We start from the raw sequence: 18,102 nt of genomic DNA on the forward strand, positions 1-18,102 counted from the left end.
GGTAGCAGCCTTCACCCCCTGACTGAAGGAGCTGGTAGATAAACATCCCTCGATCCTCGATGGGATGGTGGAGGCGTGTGTCCCACTCGGCTTCCCGAGCGTCCAGCAGGATTAAGTTCCAGCTGCCCAGAGGGGCGATGGCCTGTGTGCACTTACCCTTCCCGCCACCTTCCTTTCCGGGCCCCCACCCCCACCTGCTCCCTGTTTCCACCTGAGCTTCTCCCCTGGGGCTGGGACACTCCATCACCACTCCATAGCCCAAGCTGTGCCCCTGCCCACGATGTCCTTTACTTGCATCTTTCACCCACAGCCTGTCTCTCCCTACCACGCACCCCCTTACAAAAGCTGTCCTTATCACCTGGGCCAGCAGGAGCCACCTAGTCCTCAACCAGCCCTCCGGGCTCACCTAGCACCCCATCCTTGATGGGTGTGTGTGTTTCCCAGACACACAGAGGCCCTGAACCCCCAAAGTGGCCTCCATTTCTCTGCAGACCCTTTCCACCCATCTCCGGCACAGTGCAGAACTTCACAGATGCTGGTTGAAAAGATAAATATTATTATTATTTACATCAGCCACCCCCATCTCCCAGCCCTGCACCCCCAAAGCCCTGGCTGTCCCGTGAGGGCTGGGCCAGTCTATGCCTGGGGTGGATGCGATCAGCTGACCCAAGGGCCACTTGTGCTGCTCCAGGCGCTGGGGCCTGAGGGTCCTGCCCTTTCTCCTATCTTTGCGCAGCTAACAGTGCGTCCCCAGAGGACATCCAGGGGCAACAAGCTCTCTGTGACCAGCAGAGGGGCTGCCCAGAGGCCAGGTCACTTCAGTCAGCAGGCTGGATGGTCCTCTGCATTCTCCGCCCCTTCACAGGGAGACCGGCTTTGGCTGGGGCACACCCCAGCCCCCATCTTCTCACAAAGGTGGAGACACCTGGGGCAGGTGGTTAGGGAGAGGGAGCTTGTGTGGCCCGCAGGACAGTAAAAGTCCAAGGGTGCAGCGAGGCAGGGCATTTCTGGTGGCAGCACCACAGGGCCAGATGACGTTCTGGTGGCGTGGGAGGATTTCTGGTCACGTAGCCTGATGTCTGATGATGCCACCGATTTCTAACGTCTCCAGGGCTCTGACAGCAAGCCTTGGTTCCCAGCGTTGTTGGAAGGCATTGCTAAGGCCCGGAGGCATTATCTCCGTGGTTGGGATGCTGTTCCAAGAGTTTCCCATGGTGCCCCTGGGGCAGCGAATACCCCCACAGTGCATTGGCCACCTTGTGCTCTGGGAGGACACCTCTTGGAGAGACCCCTGTGCTGCTTTGGATGGCCTGGCTCCCCATTCTCACTCCACTTGCCAGGGAGGACTGGGGGCCGGGGGAAGCCAGAGGCTCTGGGCCCAGCCGAGTCCTATAGCTTATTTTCCAATTGTCCCATGGCCCAGACTGTGGCTGCTCTCAGAGGCCAGAACTCCTGCTCAGCTGGGGGTCAGGGAGGGGCCTCCCAGGTCTCAGGGCCAGAATGGGGTGGGGAAGGAGCTGGTCCCCTCCAGACACAGCCTTCTAGCTCAGACCCCCGTGGACTGCTTGATGCTGTGAAAGCTGACACGGGTTGGGGAGGTGGGGATGGACATGGCGCGGGCCACCCGGGCGCGGATCGAGTGCTTGTCCTGCCATCGGTGCCACCTCTTCCGGATGGCAGAGCGGACCTGTGGGCATAGAACAGACCATAACGTTCGAGCCCAGTCACAGGAGGGCCCTCCCTCGCTGAGGGCTGCCACAAGCCGCTGTAAGGCAAACAGCTATGCAGGTGAGCAGTGCACAGGTGTGAGGTGCACAGGGGGCCACAGGAACATCGGGACTGTTTTCTCAGGTGTCCCGAGGAAGGAATGCCTTTTTCTAACCCACACAGTGTCTTTGCCATGAAGAACCCCTACCCTCAATCCACATGCATCCCCTGCCCGAGGGCTCAGCTTCCTGGCTTTCAACAACCCATTTCACAGACCCATTGATAAGGCTGAGGCCCCAGCTCTTCCCCCCTCCCAATGTCAACTGCCTAAGTGAGCAGAGGAGGAGGCTTGCCACGGCAGGAGCAGCGTGGGCAGGTGGCCCGGACCCTCCAGGGTATCCCTAGAGGAACCTGGGGGCAGGGAGGAGGGCCAGCATGTGGGGGCAGAGGGAGGCTGCAGACCATCTCTCCTCCCAACAGGCCTCCTGCCATTCTGAACCCCAGCCCGGGGTCCTTACCTCGCTGTTGAGGAAACAGTAGAACACAGACACGAAGAAACCCTGGGGTGGAGGAGAAGGTGGGTCAAGGCACTGGGCTGAGTGGCCCCACTCAGCTTCCGGGCAGCCCCTTCCCTCCCAGTGTCCTGCCCCTCCAGGCCCCTGTCTGGGAGAATGCCCACCCCTGGAGGTGTGGGGTGGAGGGTGGGGGGCAGGACCAAGAGGGGAAGGCGTTGGTACCTGGAAGGACTCCAGGAAGGAGTTGAAGTAGATGAAGACGACCCGGGAGACCTCGTCTTCCCCGGGGTTGACAAAGAACAGCATGTAGGTGATGCCCAGGAGGGGGAGCAGTACCAGAGTGGCCTTCACAGCCTTCCTGGTGGAGGGCGGGGAAGCCAGAGTCACAGCCCACCCCCGAGGGGGCTGGGGTGGGAGTCAGTCCCCAGTGTCTGAGATGGGGGGGGGGCTGGGGTTTCAGGAGGGACTGCCAGGCCTGGGGGAAGACCCTGGGTAAGGACTCGGATCTCTGGAGCCCCCAGGGGTGGGGGACACAGGACCACTTACCTGTACTGAATGGTCTCAGACGTGGTGGACGCCCGAAGTTTGGTCATGAGGATGCGGACGATGTTGAAAAGGAAGATAAAATTGATCTGCAAGTGAGCACACAGGGGGATGGTGTAGGCATGTGTGTGTGCAAGATGCTAGGGACTTAGCCATCTCAGGTCTGGTCCTGGTCCCCCCTGCTGCTCTCCCGCCACCTTCACTAGCACTCGAACATTCTAGGCAGAGGGATCCTTGGGGTCCACATCGGCTCTGATGGCCCCTCCCGACTGCCCCCCACCCAGGTTCTTACCAGCAGGACCAAGATCATGGGGCCCTGGTAGATGTAGTCGGTGTAAACCCCAGGCCTTTTGCCAAACCAGCACCTAGAAGGCCACAAATAGGAGGTGAGAGGAGGGGGCCATTTGGGTCCAGTTCAGTGGCATAGGGGAGGGGCATTGCTAGGCCAGGGCAGGACTGGGGCCGGAAGCCAGGCTCTGGGTGCCCAAATTCCAACCCTGGCCAAAGGTCAAGCCACTGATCCCACCACAGTGCTCAGTTATCCCGTCTGCAGCATGGTCGGCATCCTCTATCATTAGATGTAAAGCTGGAAGCAGGCAGTGTGGCAGGGAGATCATGGAAAAGACGTCCGAGTGGAGCAGGCATGGGCCCAACACACCACTGCCCCCTCGGTCCCCAAGGTGTCTCCGGCACAAGCCCACTGGTGGTGCCCTGCCCTGCCCTGTCACGTAGTGGCCCCCAACAGCTAGCAGTCTCCCAGTCTGCAGTGTGACCAGCCTCGAGGCAGAGCTTCCATAGATCCCACCGTCCCAGGAGGCAGACTTGCTTTGCGTTTTCCTGAGCTCCCTCCAGCAAGCTCTAGGAAGGTCAGGGGAGTGAGGGGGACAGGGCGCACAGAAAATCCCACCTCCGTGCCTAGAGGAGGGTCTGTGGGCATGGAGCCCCGCAGCGCCTAGATCTCATGATGCTTCCATCAACCAGAACTGAGATTTTTTAGGTGGAAAATCTTAACTTTTTAAAGATTGACAGCAAATTCAAAAAACATGGTGCAGACCAAACGTGAGCTGTCTGGAGTCAACTCCAGTCCTTGGCCTTGAGTCTGGATTCCTCCTGCTGCAGTGGCAGCATTTTGCCACAAGGTGGGGCTCCAGAGTCACTCAGACCAACTTCTCTAGCTCAGGCATCCTTTTCCCTCTAGGATGCTTACTGGGCAGCTTTGGGGAAAAGTTCTTCCACTTCTCCCCTGTGCTCACACCCACTCCTGCACACCTGCAGGCACAGACCATCGCCCAGGGGTTACGATGCTCCTGCTCAGGGGCTCTGGCCCACAGTGGTGTGTCAGTTACCCGCCTCCCAGAGTCAGGAAGGATCGCCCTGGTAAGTAATGAACATAATTTTCTAGGCTCCTTGTCCATCCCAGTGAGGCTATGGTGGCTTCCCTACTCTACGATGGTGGGGAGAATTGTCACTGATGAAGGCCGCCTGGAACCCCAGTCAGACAGTGGGTTCCTGAAACCACTATCTCAGTGGTTCTCTTATCTCAGGTGCACAGTAGAATCACCTGGGCAGTTAAAAAACATCCCGGTGCCCAGGCCACACTCTGGACCAATTACATCCAAGCCTGGAGGTCAAGCCTGGGCATTGGTAATTTTTAAAGCTTCCTGGGTGACTCTAATGGGAGCCAAGGCTGAGAACCCTGAGTGGAAGCCTAGTTGTCAGGGGCAGCTGGGAACACCTGTATCCATTCACTAAGGCGCCTCAGGACTTCAGAGCTGGAAGGGGTCTCTGAGATTGTCTGGATCAGTTGCTATTAAGTCTTAAAATTAATAGAAAACATTTGTACGGCATATACTATGTGCCAAGTACAATCCTAAATGCTTACTATATATTAACTCACGTCATCCCCACCACACCCTGTGAGGGAGGCACTATTATTAAGATGCCCATTTTACAGACGAGGAAGCTGAGGCACGCTGTAGTAAGTATAGCACCCAGGTCGTACAGTTTCTTAGTGATGGAGCCACGATTCAGGCCCTGAACAGTCTGGCTCCACAGGCAGCCGGTAACCCTCCTGTGGTTCTGCCTGGGACAGCCCAAGACAGAGCAAATTGCCTGGATCCGCCTGTCCAGCCCCCCCTCAGGCAGAGCACCCCAGGGAGCCTCGGATTGAGCCCAGCCCCAAGCTCCCTCTCTTTATAGATGAAGAAACTGTGGCCCTGACAGGGAAGGTGACTGCTGAAGGCCCTGGAGGAGTGTCAGGCAGAGCTGGGCTGAGAGCTTGGACCTGGGGCTGAGGGCCCCTGAGGCAGTGAAGGAAGGAGCTGACTTACTTCTCATTGTCGTAGTACAGCTTCCCAATGGCCCAGGCCACGATGATGGGGAAAGGCACACCTGGGGAAGAGAGCGCAGTCACAGAGCCACTCGGAGGGGCCTGGAGGACCCCAGTGCATCCCAGGGCCTGGAGGCAGGCTGGGGTCCCCAGGGTAGAGCTGGGACCCACTCTTCCAACATACCTCCTTTAAATGCTCCCTCCCCTCCCCGCAGCTAGGGGCAGAGGGCTGTGGTGTACATTCTGTCACCCTAACCTGGCCCTGCAGCCAGCTGGCCTGGGTCTGGGTGAGGAGAGGGGAGTCTGGGATGGGGCGGGGGGCTAACCCCAGCCAATGAGGATGAACATCCACTTGCGCAGCCGGTCGGTGGAGTACGTGAGCACGATGGCCGTGTGCAGGTAGCAGCCCTCCCCAAACATCCAGAAGAAGTTGGTCACATGGAAGTAGTTGTAGGCGGCTGTCACCAACCTGCACCAGCCCTGCCACCCCGCCCCCACCAGATATGACAGTGAGCGCGGTGGGGTGGGGTGCAGGGGACAGGTGGGGGCAGCACCCGCATCCCACCCTGGGCCTGGGGCTTCTCCTGGGCAGGATGGGCCACTTCTGTGGGCCCCAAGGCCTGGCTCTGGCCCTGCCCCTCCCCCTCCAGGACAGCCCCACCCGGACCCCTCCTCTGACCCCGGGCCTGCCCCTCCAGGACATACCATGTTGCTCTGGTGGACTTCGGGGCTCATGGTGAGCTGGACCACGAACCACGTGGCATTGCGCAGGATGAAGGCCGAGATGAGGTTCCAGTGGATGATGTTTCTGAGGCAGCGGATGCTCCTAGGGGCAGCAGGGGAGGTGGGTGTTGGGAGCAAGGGGAGGGGAGAGAGGAGGAGGGATAGGCCGCAAGCACCACTCCAGCCCAGATATATGGGTGGGGAAACTGAGCCTCAGAGTGGGGCTGACTAAGTCACACATGGCCCTTCCTACCTGTGACCCGCCCAGACCTAAGCTCTGGGGGCAGAATCTGCCACAGCCAGTGCTCCAGGACCAGGGGCTGCCCTTCTCCCATGGGCACTCCTCCCCTCCCTGTGGTTCCAGGTTCGAGGGTCAGAAAACACACAGGCCTCCAGTGGGACGTCTCCCTGCTGCTTTCAGCCTGATGCTTTGGCCGTCCCCCCGCCCCCTCCCTGCCCCTGGCAGTTACTAGGCAAGAGGGCAGAAGTGGCCCTGTCCGAGGTGTCCAGAGACCTGGGACTCTACAGCTGTCACCCCCTCCCACGGAGGTGAGGGGCGGGACTCCCCTGCCCAGCAGCCCCTGCACCTGACTTCTCCCCCTGCTCAAGGCCCAGGGACAGTGCCAGGGACTGCTCACCTGAGCCGCAGAAAGAGGACAAAGGCCACCAGGAGGGCCACCAGGGAGACGCAGTGGCCCAGGTAGTTGATGATGATAGCGACATGGTAGTGCACCTTGTTCTTCTTCTGAGGCCAGAGAGAGGGCAGAGGTGAGGCTCCCGCACAGCCCCACCCCTGCGCCCACTGGCCATGTGAGCAAAGACCCAACGGTGGCCGGGGACAGAGTGGGCAATGCTAACAGTAGTCACCCCCTCCCTGAGCCCCATGTGCCTCACGTTGTCCTGGAGCAGCACTGTGTAATTTGGGACTGTGTCTCCCTGTCTGTCTGTCCCTGAATCCCACGCTCTGTCCACTGCTCCGTGCTGTTGGACGAATGTCTGTTAACTGACAGGGACCCCATTCTGCATGCACAGACGCCTGTGCATGGCTCACAGGGGTGCTCACACATTTCCATTCAGGTCAAACTCTCTGGCCCCGGGGGTGCAGACACCAACTCTCCAGGACTTCCTTCCTCCCCCCACTTCTGGGTGGAGCCACCACCTCCTCCATCACCCCTCACTCCCTCCTGCTGTAGCTGAAGCCTGCCTCCATCAGCGACGGGGAGAGTGGCTGTGGATTAGCATCCACAGAATCGGTAGAAACCACAGAACCCCTCTCAGGTTCTATAATTCCCTGTCTAGGTCCCACCCCGGCCCGAAGTGAAGGGGATCCTGTCCCAGGACTAGAACAAAGTCCCCAACGTTATAACGTCATTCATTTCATATATCGATGGTCCTGAGGGATCAAGTCCAGCCCCATCCATCTTTCAGATGAGAAAACTGAGACCCACACTCACTCACCCAAGGGACGTGCCTCTGCAGTGGGACATCTAGCAGCTATCCGATGGCGCCCTCCCTCCCTCCCTCTCCCTGGCCCTGCCCCACCCCTGCTGAAGGGGCAGCCTCACTGCAGGGCCTCTGAGGTCCCAGGCCCAGGTGCTCAGAGGCTCTGCTCTAGAGGCTGGTTTCCCTGGCAGAAGCTTTCAGGAACCTGGCAGGAAGTCACATGAGCAACTCAGGCTCGGAGGGGCTGAGACCCAGCGAGGTGTAAATGGAGGCAGGCCAGAGAGACAGAGCGAGAGGAAGGGGGCCGTGCACATGGGGAGGGCCTCTGAGCACCTGGCAGCAGATGCCAAATCTGGAGACTCTATGCACACGTCCAGCCTGGCGCTTAATTACTTTTATTAAATTCTCCACAAATCCGCACGGTGAAGCCCCTGGGTAATAACAACGTGTGGGAGCCCTGGCCCAGGTGAGTGATGGGCACAGTGTGCAGGGAGCCCCTCCACCACCACCTGCTGTCAGCTCCCCCCCCAATCCCCCAGTAGGCCGTGCCAGGGTGGTTTGGGGTGAGATGAATCATGTATTAAGTACCTACTGTATGCTGGACACGGAGCCAGGAACTCTACAGATGTCACTGCTTTTCTTTCTCATAACTGCCCTCTGAGACTGTCCTTCTGTCCCTGTTTTTCCAGTTGAAGAGGCTGCATCATCAGCCCAAGCCACCCAGCCAGCAGGCACATTCCAGGACTGCGTGGTCTTAAAGACCCTGCTTCCCCTGTCCCCACGGTGCACTTCTTGGGGGACAGGCAGGGACGGAGAACAGAGGCACTCTCCCTGCCCCGGGCTTCTGTAGGGAGGATGGGGACTCATGAGGCTGAAAGGGGAGAATTGGACCAAACCATTCAAGGGCTGCCCCTGCGTGGCTCCTTGGGTTAGAGGCCCAGGCTGGGTTCCAGCCCTGTCTCAGCTGCCACATCAGCCTGATGCCATCTGAGGAGTAGCAAGCCATCTGGGGGTGGGGGTGGGGGTCATCGAGCAGAGAGCCCGAGAGGGTGTTGGGCAGATGGCAATGTTACCTCAAGAGATGGGCAGAGATAGTCAGCAACACCCTGAAAGGTGGTCCGTGACACCCAGAGAGATACCCAGGATGTGACATTCCAAGAGACCTTAATGACACCTGAGAGACAGTCTGACCTTCGAGAGAAAGCCACCACTACCTACAGGAGCCGCTGGGATGCCCGAGAAACATGTGGACACAGCCCATCCCTGGGGGCCTGACCAGCACCCTGTCCCTGTTCAGTTTGGAGACCTGAGACTGAGGAAGGTGGCGCAGTGTGGCACTGGGGCTTTTCGGGTGGTGAGGGCTGTGGGCCGTCTCCCCAGCCTGGCCTCTGGGCGCCCTCACAACTCCCATTTCACAGGCGGCTGGTCTGCCAGTCCATGACCTACAATCAATCCCTCCGGGCATTGGCGCTTAATTAGGGCTTATCCAGGGCCCAGAACTGAGAAACCAAACGGGGTGCTCGGTTAATTGCAGTAGCTCCGAGAGGAAATGGGGAGTCCTGGGAGTGGGGAGGGCGCTGGCAAGGCTGGGGGCTGGCTTGTATTTGAACAAGTGCTCCGGTGATGCTTATTCCCAGGCAAGATGGGATGGAGGGTCTCCAGGGTCCCGTCCAACTTAGATCCTTCAGGCACAGGAATTCCCAGGACTGCCTGGTCCAGCCCCTCTCTTCTACACCCCAGAAGCCTCAGACAGCTTGGGGCATCCTCCCTTCTGCCCCAGGCTTCCAGCTCCATGACCCCCTTCTTCAGCTCCCTCTGAAGGGGTGGGTGGAGATGTAGGGGCAGGGACAGGGGGGCAGGGCAGCAACACCAGGAAGATGGATACACCCGTGCATCTGCCAAATCTCAACCTTGAAAGTTTATTCATTGCAGCACTGTTGGTAGCAACCAGAGACTGAGAATAAAAAATGGGTAAATAAATTACAGTCCATCTGCAGGAGGTGATATTATGCAAATGTAAAAAAGAATGAAGTTGCTCTTTATGTACTGGTGTGAAACAACCACCAAGGTGGATGCTTACATGTAAAAGGCAAGGTGTTGAACAGGGTGTATAATATGCAACGTTTGGGTGAAAACAGAAAAGAATATAGGCACCTAATTACTCGAATATGCAGGGAATGTCTCTGGGAGAACATTTAAGAAACTGGCAAAATGGCCCTAGCCGGTTTGGCTCAGTGGATAGAGCATTGGTCTGCAGACTGAAGGGTCTCAGGTTTGATTCCTGGTCAGGGCACATGCCTGGGTTTCAGGCTCCATCCCCAGCCGATCAATGATTCTCTTTCATCATTGAGGTTTCTATCCCCCTCTCCCTTCCTCTCTGAAATCAATAAAAATACTGGCCGTGATCGTATAGTGGTTAGTACTCTGCGTTGTGAAATCAATAAAAATATATATTTTTAAAAAGACACTGGCAAAATGGTTGTCTCTGGGAGAGATCCCAGTGGCTGGGTTGAGAGGGAGACATTCTCTGTATGCCCATCTGTACCTTTGAATTCTGTATTATGTGTAAGCAACATCTTCTCAAAAACATTTGCCTATTTAAAAGGCTCTCCAAAGGGCTTTTTCGAGCCCTAGCTGGCTTGGCTCAGTGGATAGAGCGTCAGCCTGTGGACCGAAGGGTCCCAGGTTTGATTCTGGTCAAGGGCATGTACCTCATTTGCAGGCTTCTCCAGGGCTCGGGCCCTGGTCGTGGCTCATGCAGGAGGCAACCAATCAGTGTTTCCCTCCCATCGATATTTCTCTCTGTCGTTCCCTCTCTCTTCCACTCTCTAAAAATCAATGGGAAAATATCTTCGGGTGAGAATTAAATAAATAAAAGGGCTTTTTCAAGCTGCACTCTTCCCACTCCCACCCCCGATTCTGATATAGCCCCTGGCTGCACCTGGATATGTCGCTCAGGCGGGAGAGGTGGAAAATGGATGAAAACCTGTCCCAGTGAGCAGGTGGAAGGAGGGAAGGAAGGAACAAGGACACCTTGCATCAGCCTGCCCACTGCCCACTGCCCACGTGGCACAGCCTCCCTCCTGGATACATGAGCTTGAGTTCCCAGGGCCTTGCCATCAGCCTCTGGCTCCCCCACCCTGACTGGCCCCCAGCCTAGTAGCAGGCACGACCTCGGCTGGGGGCCCTGGTAGCCGCATGGCAGCCTCACCTCCTCGCTGAGGATCTCCTGGCACTCTGAGTAGTTCACGCGGGCGGCCCAGCTGCCGTTGGCCAGGCACTCTCTGTAACCGTTGTCTGGACAAAGGAGAGAGAGGCAGAGTGACCCGCGGTTCCTCTCCCAAATAGCAACTAGGGATCTGTCTGCCCCTCCCCCTGTCCATCTATCCATCCACCTGGGCTAGCACAGGGCCTGACTGCTGGTGAAGCTGGGGAGAGGGGCTTCCCTACTACCCCAGCTTCCTGCCTCTTTCTGCCCCCTGGTTCTAATAGGGGCCCAGTGTGGACTCCAGCGCCTGACCATGGGGGCACGGCTCTGCCCACTCGTGCTGGCACGATCATGCCCACGAGACTGGCCCTTGGGCAGTCTTGACCAGCTCACTGGGCTCTTCCCTGCAAGCCCTTATGTGGTGGCAGATTATGTGGTGGGTGCCCTTCTGAGGACTTTCCCATTTTGGGGTCTCTCGTGACAGCAGAAACGAATGGTGAGGTCTGATGAGTCAATCTCACTCCTGAGGCTGGGCATGATATGGCGGAAGGGTATGTGGTGGCAGCTCATGTGGCACAATGCAATGACAGGGTGTCCTATCGTGACTATTGCAGTGAGGCTCTTGTGGGGGGTCCTCACGTGCTCCACGGGGGTGAGGCTCACGGGCAGGTGCCGGGGAAGGCCCCCATGGGGGCATTTCTCCATGTTGGGAACATCCCTGGTGGAGGTCTCGTGGGACAGGAAATAACAGGTAGCAGGGGTGTGCTGGGGACCTCACAGGGGGTGGGTCTCATGTAACAAGTGTCTCATTATTAGGACCTCTACAGCTGGCTCACAGACTGGCACATGGCAGTGGGGAGAAAAGACAGAAGAGTGGCCCAAGGAGGGGTGGGGTCTGTGCAGCCATCAGCTGGACTACAGCCCAGGACCTGTCACCGTCTAGGGATGGGGAGGAGCCCCATGGTCTAAGGCCTGGATTCAGGCTCTGGGATAACAAGAGCTGCACAAAGGGCCCCCCTGGGCGTGTCACCGGGACTCTGAAACCCAGTAGGGAAGGGACGAGAGAGATCCCAACTTCAAGTCTTTCTCCTTTGCTGGTAAAGGTAGTCCTGTCCCACCCTGTACCCCATCCAGCATCAGTGGCTCTAAAGATATTTCCTTGACTTAATTCCTCACTCCAGGCAGAACTGGCTGGAAGGGAATTGAGTCCTGAGCCATTTCTGCTGGAGCCTCTGTCCTGCTGCAGGCCTTTCCACAGTTCCCACTGACCCTCATGTCACAGGGCAGGAGGACGGCTAAGAGAACTGTCTGAGTCCCAGTCCCTGAGCCTGGGGCCCGGCAGGGGCAGAGCAGTGTGTGAGACAGAGGTGGGGGCCCAGGGCCGGCTCAGTGCTGCTGTGCTGCGTGAGGAACTGGGGCCCGCTGGCCTCTGGAGCCCCTCTGCTCATGTGCACCAGGGAGGGCTGGACTAGTGGACCCCGACGGGGCCGTCCAGCCTGGGAGCTGCCTCTCCGCTGGCAGCATCAGGACCAGAGGGAGATGATGGTGTGGGCGGTGGGGGGAGATGCTACTGCATCACCGAGAGAGGGAGACAGGGTCTGGCCTCCAGGGCTGCAAGGCTGTGAGGCCTCCTCGCTAACCCCGCTCCCCAGCCCCTCTGCTGAAAGGCCGCTCACGCCTCTGTAGCAGGCCAGTGGGGAAACAGGCTAAATGGGTTTTTAAAGCTCTGCTCAGCTTCTCTGCCAGTGGGCCTGAGTCTCAGCGGAGTTAAGCCTTGGGCAGAGGTGGCTACGATGCTGCTCATTCTCTCCTAATTGCTAAATGAAGGATAAGCTACCAGAGCGCTGAGAGCTTAGTGACAGGGTTTTTAGGGGGGTCTGGGGGGAGGCAAGGAACCAGGGGATCCAGTGTCTCTGCTGTGTCTGCAAAGAAAGGGACTTGGGGGAGTGGTTCTTGCCTAAGCGAGGCAGAACAAAGCCGTGTTAAGAGCATGGCTCTCCACCCAGACAGTCTGGGTTCAAAATCTGGCACCGTCCCTCACTAGCCATGTGACCTTGGGCAAGTCACACAACCTCTCAACTTCCTTACCTGAAAGACAGGAATGATCTTAACAGCTCTACCGATTGGTTGAGTGAGCATTGTAGTTAACTATGCAGAGTGCTTGGAGCTCCACTGGCCGGTGGTGTGAGCTGTGATTGTTATTATTATTGTCTTGGAGCTGTATTTACATATCAAAGGGGGTACTGGTGGGGTTAACAAGAGCCATGCTCTTAGCCTAAGCCCCAATTCACACCCCACATGTGGGGCCAGGAGCTGGAGTCCCTACCCGGCCGGGTCATCCAGAGGGAGCAGGCTTTGGTGGGGAGGCAGGAGGCGATCCTGAAAGAAAACAGGCCTGACAAGCAGGGAGTCGTTGCCAGGGAGGATGCGACCTCCTTGTCTTTGATTGCTGAGCTGAGCAGTCTTCCCGGAGAATCATGGGAAAATGGATATTTTTGGAAATTTTCCCCATGTCTTTGAAGATCAGATGCAGCGGGAAGGAGGGCATTAAGGAGAAGGCCAGGAAGTCCCAGCAGCACCTCATCAGTAAATAAATTAATTAGTGTTTAATGATTAGGTGCAACTCTGGGTTCTCACTCACTATTGATTGCATGGGCGTGTTCCTCACTGTTCAGCACTAGGCATCTGGAGAGGGGGATCTGCCAGCCCAACCCCCATGGCTAGGGACCATCGCCCCCAGCTCCTCTCCTGGGATCACAGAGGGAAGACAGAGGAGGCCAAAGAGCACCCCACCCAAACCTCCCTCTCACCCTGCAGGTGGAGCAACTGAGGCCCAGTGCGAATGCCAAGGCTCCTTAGGCAGTTATACACGGAGCTGGGGCTGGAACCCAGGACTCCTGGCTTCCATTTAAGGCAGGGCTGGCGAATTGAATGGCACATGCCCAGGCACTAAGTTCTGAAAACACTCACTTTGGGGCGTGTCAAGTCATCCTCGGGGACAAGAGTGGAGGAAGCTCATAGGGAGTGGCCAGGGCCGGCTATAATTTGGTGGGGCTTCAGCTAGAGAGAGCCTGGCCAGCCCCACTCAGGGGTATGGACTTGACCATGGAGGCAATGGGGAGTCATAGAAAAGGTGACTCCAAACAAGGGTGTGATGGGCTCAGATGCAAAACAAAGGTTAGAGATCGGGTGCCTTGGACAGAGACAGTGGCACTGGGACTGGGGGCAGGGAGGGCTAGACATGAAAATCACTTTGGAGGTGAAAGGCAGGACCTGGTACCTGAGAGGGAGAGGGACCTCCCTCCAACACACCCCCATAATGCACCAGCCCCAGTGCTGTCTCCTTCCTGTAGGTACACAGCATTGTGGGTGGAGTAGCAGGAGGGCTCTGACTCTCAGTGTGGTCCTGCTTCTAAGCTTTGTGACCCTGGGCAGCTAACAGCCTCTGCCTCCATTTTCTAACTGTGAAATGGGCCCTACTAAACTGGAGGCTGGCCGCTGTGCACCCCAAGCTTTCCTCTGAGGTCCTTCTGCCCTTCCTCTTGACTGATGTCCCCCCACACCCCTAGCAGTCTTTCTTCTCCTTCTGTGGGTTCCAGGCACATGAAGCTGCTTGGTCTGGCTGTTCCAGCCTCCTCTCTGGCCCCAATGCCTCCCCAGGGCCCTCCAACCCTTTCTTGGCTGCAGCCCCCAACCCTAACCTTAGTCCAGCTGGTAAAGGAGAGAGGGGCAGGAGATGGAACTTGGGAGCTTTGAGCTAATGAAGTATTAGAAGCCATGTCATCCATCCCTCTCCATCCTCAGAAAGGGGGCAGAGGGCCATAAGAGGGGGGAGATGTGCTAAAGGTCACATAGCCTGTCTCAGAGTGAACCACCTGGTGTCTGTGGCCCCCCTGTACCCTTTTGGGGCCCTGAGCTCAGGCCCACCAGACCCGGGACCCCACCCTCCCCTTGGACAGGTCGGGACTCTGGCCTGCAGGTGTTGCTGTCTTCATAGGCAGGGGCTGTGAGTCATTGACAGGGGAGAGCAAATTAATTCTGAGGGTGACAGGTGACATAGCAAGGAGCTGCAAAGCCTGGAGGTGGAGGTTCTGGGCCTCAGGGGAGCAAGGTGTTTACAAAGGGATCAAATATCTGAACACTGGGTTAGTCCTCCCCTACCCCCACGCCACCTGTGGGCCAGTATGCGAGGCCAACATGGCTGTAGATCATGACTCAGAGTCCTCCGCCTCCAGGCTCATAACCTGGCCCGGCCTCATAACAGCTCTCAGCTCAGGGTTCTCATCCCAAAGTTAGGCCTGTTCTGAGGATTCCCGCCCTCCCTCATGGGGTTGTTGGAGGCTCAAGTCGACTTTGTCAACTGCAGAAGGAAGTGTCACACAGACCTGGATGCAAGTCCAGCTTCACCTCTTCCCACCTGGTGACCTTGGGCAAGTTTCCTAACCTCTCTGAGCCTCAGAGGCCTCAGTTGCATAATGAACACTATCCAGTTATATATAGTGTCTTCCGGGGGTATTGTGAGAATCCACAATGTGAGCACACAATGCCCAGCAGAGCAGAGCTGGCCTTTGGTAAATGGTAGCTGCTCTATTCACGAGAGGTACTGTTATTATGGTTTTTGTCATTATTATTTCCCCCGTCTCCACCAAGTCGGTCCTCCACAGGCCCCCTTACTTGTGGTGTTGTAGCGGACACCGTAGAAATAGGCAGGGCAGGGTCGAACCACCAGCTGCCCCGCGGGGCTCTGGGGCCAGCAGGTGCCAATGAGGTCCACGGATGCATTGCACTGCAGTCCTGGGGGCAGAGACAGCTGGTGAGGCAGAGCAAGATCCCCACTCCAGTGTCCTCCCCACCTCCCGATAGGCCCACACACACCAACGGGGGACAGGACAGGAGCGATGGCCCTAGTGCAGAGATCGCTCATCCTATGCAGGGGAAGACACCAGGGAAGGAATCTGAATCTGATGCGATGGCACTAGGGAGCCAGAGTAGATTCCAGAGCAGAGGAGGAACAGAGATGGCAGGAGGTGATGTTAAAAGCTGAGGTCCTGACTGGCATTTAGCGGAAGGCTGGACATGCTTCAGGTCCCTCTGCTCTGTAACCTGACTTGGGGCAGACCTGAGCTCTCAGACTTCACAGAGTGGAAAGGAACCAGCCAACCCCTGACCAGTCCCCCTTACACATCTTCAGAACCAAACCATGTCTGCTCTAGCCCTGCAGGGAGGAACTAGCTAAATGAAGTTGGCCTGCCTTGCAGCTGGCCTGATGACCACATTTACTGAACACACACTGCTTGCACTGTCGTCTGCGCTGTGCCATGAGAGGACGGACGCAGAAGGGACCACGGGGAGAAAAGGCAGGAAGACACCATCCAGGGGAGCAGAAAGGACACTGAACCAGGAGTCTGGAACCCTGACTTCAGACTGGGTTGTGTTACTAATTTTCTGTGTGACCGTAGGCAAGTCACTTGCCCTCTCTGGACCTGAGTGTCTTTACAGTAAAATGAAGTGGTTGGATCTGATCAGAAATTCTTAATCGCAGTTCATGGAAGCTTTCAGGGTTCATAGAGACCCTGAGATTAAGTGAAAAACTTGGTCTATATGTGCATTTTGCTTAGGAAAGGGACCTTGGCTTTCATTAGATTCTCAAAGGGGCCTGTGACTTTTAAAAGGATGTAAGCAGATGAATTAGAAAGTGGAGTGTGTGTGTGTGTGTGTGTGTGTGTGTGTGTGTGTGTTGGGACAGAGTTGAAGCCACAGTAATACTTCTGGTCTCCAATGGGCAGGGGCTGGACTGAGCACATTCCTGGCTCCCCCTCCTTTCTCTGCCTTTTGATGCCTATCACTTGCATAGGGCTGGCACAGTGTGCCCAGGGTGCCTCGCATAATGGGAGGGGTTAATAACCTGGGGTGGCACACGAATGCACAGACAAGCCAGGGAGAGCCATGAACCAATGTGGGGTCAGCCTCTTTAGGTCTGGGCATCAGCAGCTGCCAAGCCCTGGCTGGGCCCACCTGCCATCTCCTCCCCAGCTTAGCTCGGCCCCAGTCTCTCAGGAAACAGCACTGGATTAGACTGGCGTCCTGTCCCTGCTGGATGCAGGGCAGTGCTGAGCAGCACTTGGACCAAATGCTGGTTTTTCATTTCTAATCAAAGCTATTCACAGGGTGTTCGTGCAAATCAGGGCTCAAGGGGTAGAGGCCTTGAGGCCAAGTGGTTTAATTGAAAGAGAAAGAAATCTGGACTGGGGCTTTATGGCTCTGAGGAGACGGTGGGCCAGGTGGCTGGGGTGGGCCAGGTCCTGGCACTGTGCCACAGCACAGCATCCCTGAATTGCTTCACGGAGTGAGGAAAGCATGTTAAGATTTTGATGTCATGGTCATGTCGATAGTGCTGAGCCCGGAAGAGGGAGTAACTGGAGGCATGTGGCCATGGGAATGGAGGGGTAATGTTATGAACCATGCTCTGCTTCTGTAAAACTTTCCTTCATATATTTTGTTGGATCCTCATCCACCCTACAATGTCATTATCCCCTTTTGACAGATGAGCAAACGGAGGCCCATGGAAGCAAGTGACTTGCCTGAGGTCATGAGTCAATGAGTGAAAGAACCAAGACACATAGTCACGTGTTTTGACCCTAAATCCAGTGCTCTTTCTATGACACCACATTTTGTGCCAATAAAGGGAAGGGGAACAGTCCACGAGGCATTGGGGAATGAGTAACATTTATTGAAGACTGACTGTGTGAAGGGCACTTGTCAGGCACTTTATATATACACCATCTGATTTAATGGCACCATCGGACCTTCCTCAGTAGGTTGTCCATTTACTCATTCATTCAAGTACCTCCTGAGCTAGGTACTGGGAAGATGAAACGGAATGTCATCTGTATGTCACGTGTGGCAGCACCTGGGACTTGCCTAACACACCCTCTCAGTCAGTCGCATTGCCCCTCCCTCTCTTCCTTCTCCCTCTCTTTCCTGCCTTGGACATTTCCCCAGAGTCCCTACCACAAAGAACAGAGGGCAGGGCAGAGCCAAGGCAGGCACCGGCCACCGAGCAGATGGCCCTTTTGGCCTTGAGGACCAGGCAGCAGCCAATGCCCCGAGCCCTGGCACCACCCACAGCTGGTCTAGGGTTTGGAGGTGAGAATGGGTAGGGCCGTCGCTATTTGCCCCTGGACTGTGGATTCTGTAGCACCTACTGTGTGGGTCTCACACCACCTGCCAACATGGGTGCTAATTCTCTCTGTCTTACAGATAAGGAAACGGAGGCCCAAGCAGTCACATGGCCTAGCCAAAGTCACGCAGACACTGAGAGGCATACGTGGGTTTTGAATGTTGGTGTTTAATGTCTGCCGAGGCTCTTCCCACTGCACCACAGCTGGCCCCAGCCTGGGCAGCCGGCCCTCATAGCACTTGATTTAACCCAAACAGACAGATCTGTTAAGCAACGAGAAATACTATGGAGAAAAAATAAGCAGGATGAGGAGATAGACAGGAGCTCTATTTTAATTGGTTGTGTCTAAAGCGCACTTAATGAGAAACCTAAAGGAAACGAGGGAGGGAGGCATGCGCATATCTGGGGAACAGTGTTCAAGACAGAGGAACAGCAAGTACAACGGTCCCGAGGC

General features: G+C 56.6%; 1 protein-coding gene across 8 annotated transcripts in view; it reads right to left on the bottom strand.

Annotated features, from left to right (window-relative positions):
• Window positions 1-1,537: 1,537 nt before the first annotated feature.
• The window catches only part of CRHR1 (corticotropin releasing hormone receptor 1), a 37,951-nt gene continuing 21,386 nt past the window's right edge, over window positions 1,538-18,102 (bottom strand). Inside the window, exons 1-12 of one of the 8 annotated variants that reach the window (XM_023756746.1) lie at window positions 15,143-15,408; window positions 10,472-10,557; window positions 6,931-6,939; window positions 6,456-6,556; window positions 5,800-5,920; window positions 5,421-5,574; window positions 5,096-5,156; window positions 3,058-3,130; window positions 2,769-2,854; window positions 2,445-2,580; window positions 2,226-2,267; window positions 1,547-1,687 (exon numbers count right to left, since the gene is read on the bottom strand). In XM_023756746.1, coding sequence (XP_023612514.1) covers window positions 1,547-1,687; window positions 2,226-2,267; window positions 2,445-2,580; window positions 2,769-2,854; window positions 3,058-3,130; window positions 5,096-5,156; window positions 5,421-5,574; window positions 5,800-5,920; window positions 6,456-6,556; window positions 6,931-6,939; window positions 10,472-10,557; window positions 15,143-15,392 — 1,260 coding nt within the window. In that variant the 5' untranslated portion in view covers window positions 15,393-15,408. Of the gene's footprint in view, window positions 1,688-2,225; window positions 2,268-2,444; window positions 2,581-2,768; window positions 2,855-3,057; window positions 3,131-5,095; window positions 5,157-5,420; window positions 5,575-5,799; window positions 5,921-6,455; window positions 6,563-6,930; window positions 6,940-7,769; window positions 7,773-10,471; window positions 10,558-15,142; window positions 15,409-18,102 lie in introns of those variants that run through there. The other 7 variants (XM_023756745.1, XM_006092200.3, XM_023756748.1 and 4 more) reach the window with 7 other exon arrangements.

The sequence above is a fragment of the Myotis lucifugus genome, unplaced genomic scaffold (assembly GCF_000147115.1).
Source record: "Myotis lucifugus unplaced genomic scaffold, Myoluc2.0 scaffold_99, whole genome shotgun sequence".
Lineage (NCBI taxonomy): Eukaryota > Metazoa > Chordata > Mammalia > Chiroptera > Vespertilionidae > Myotis > Myotis lucifugus.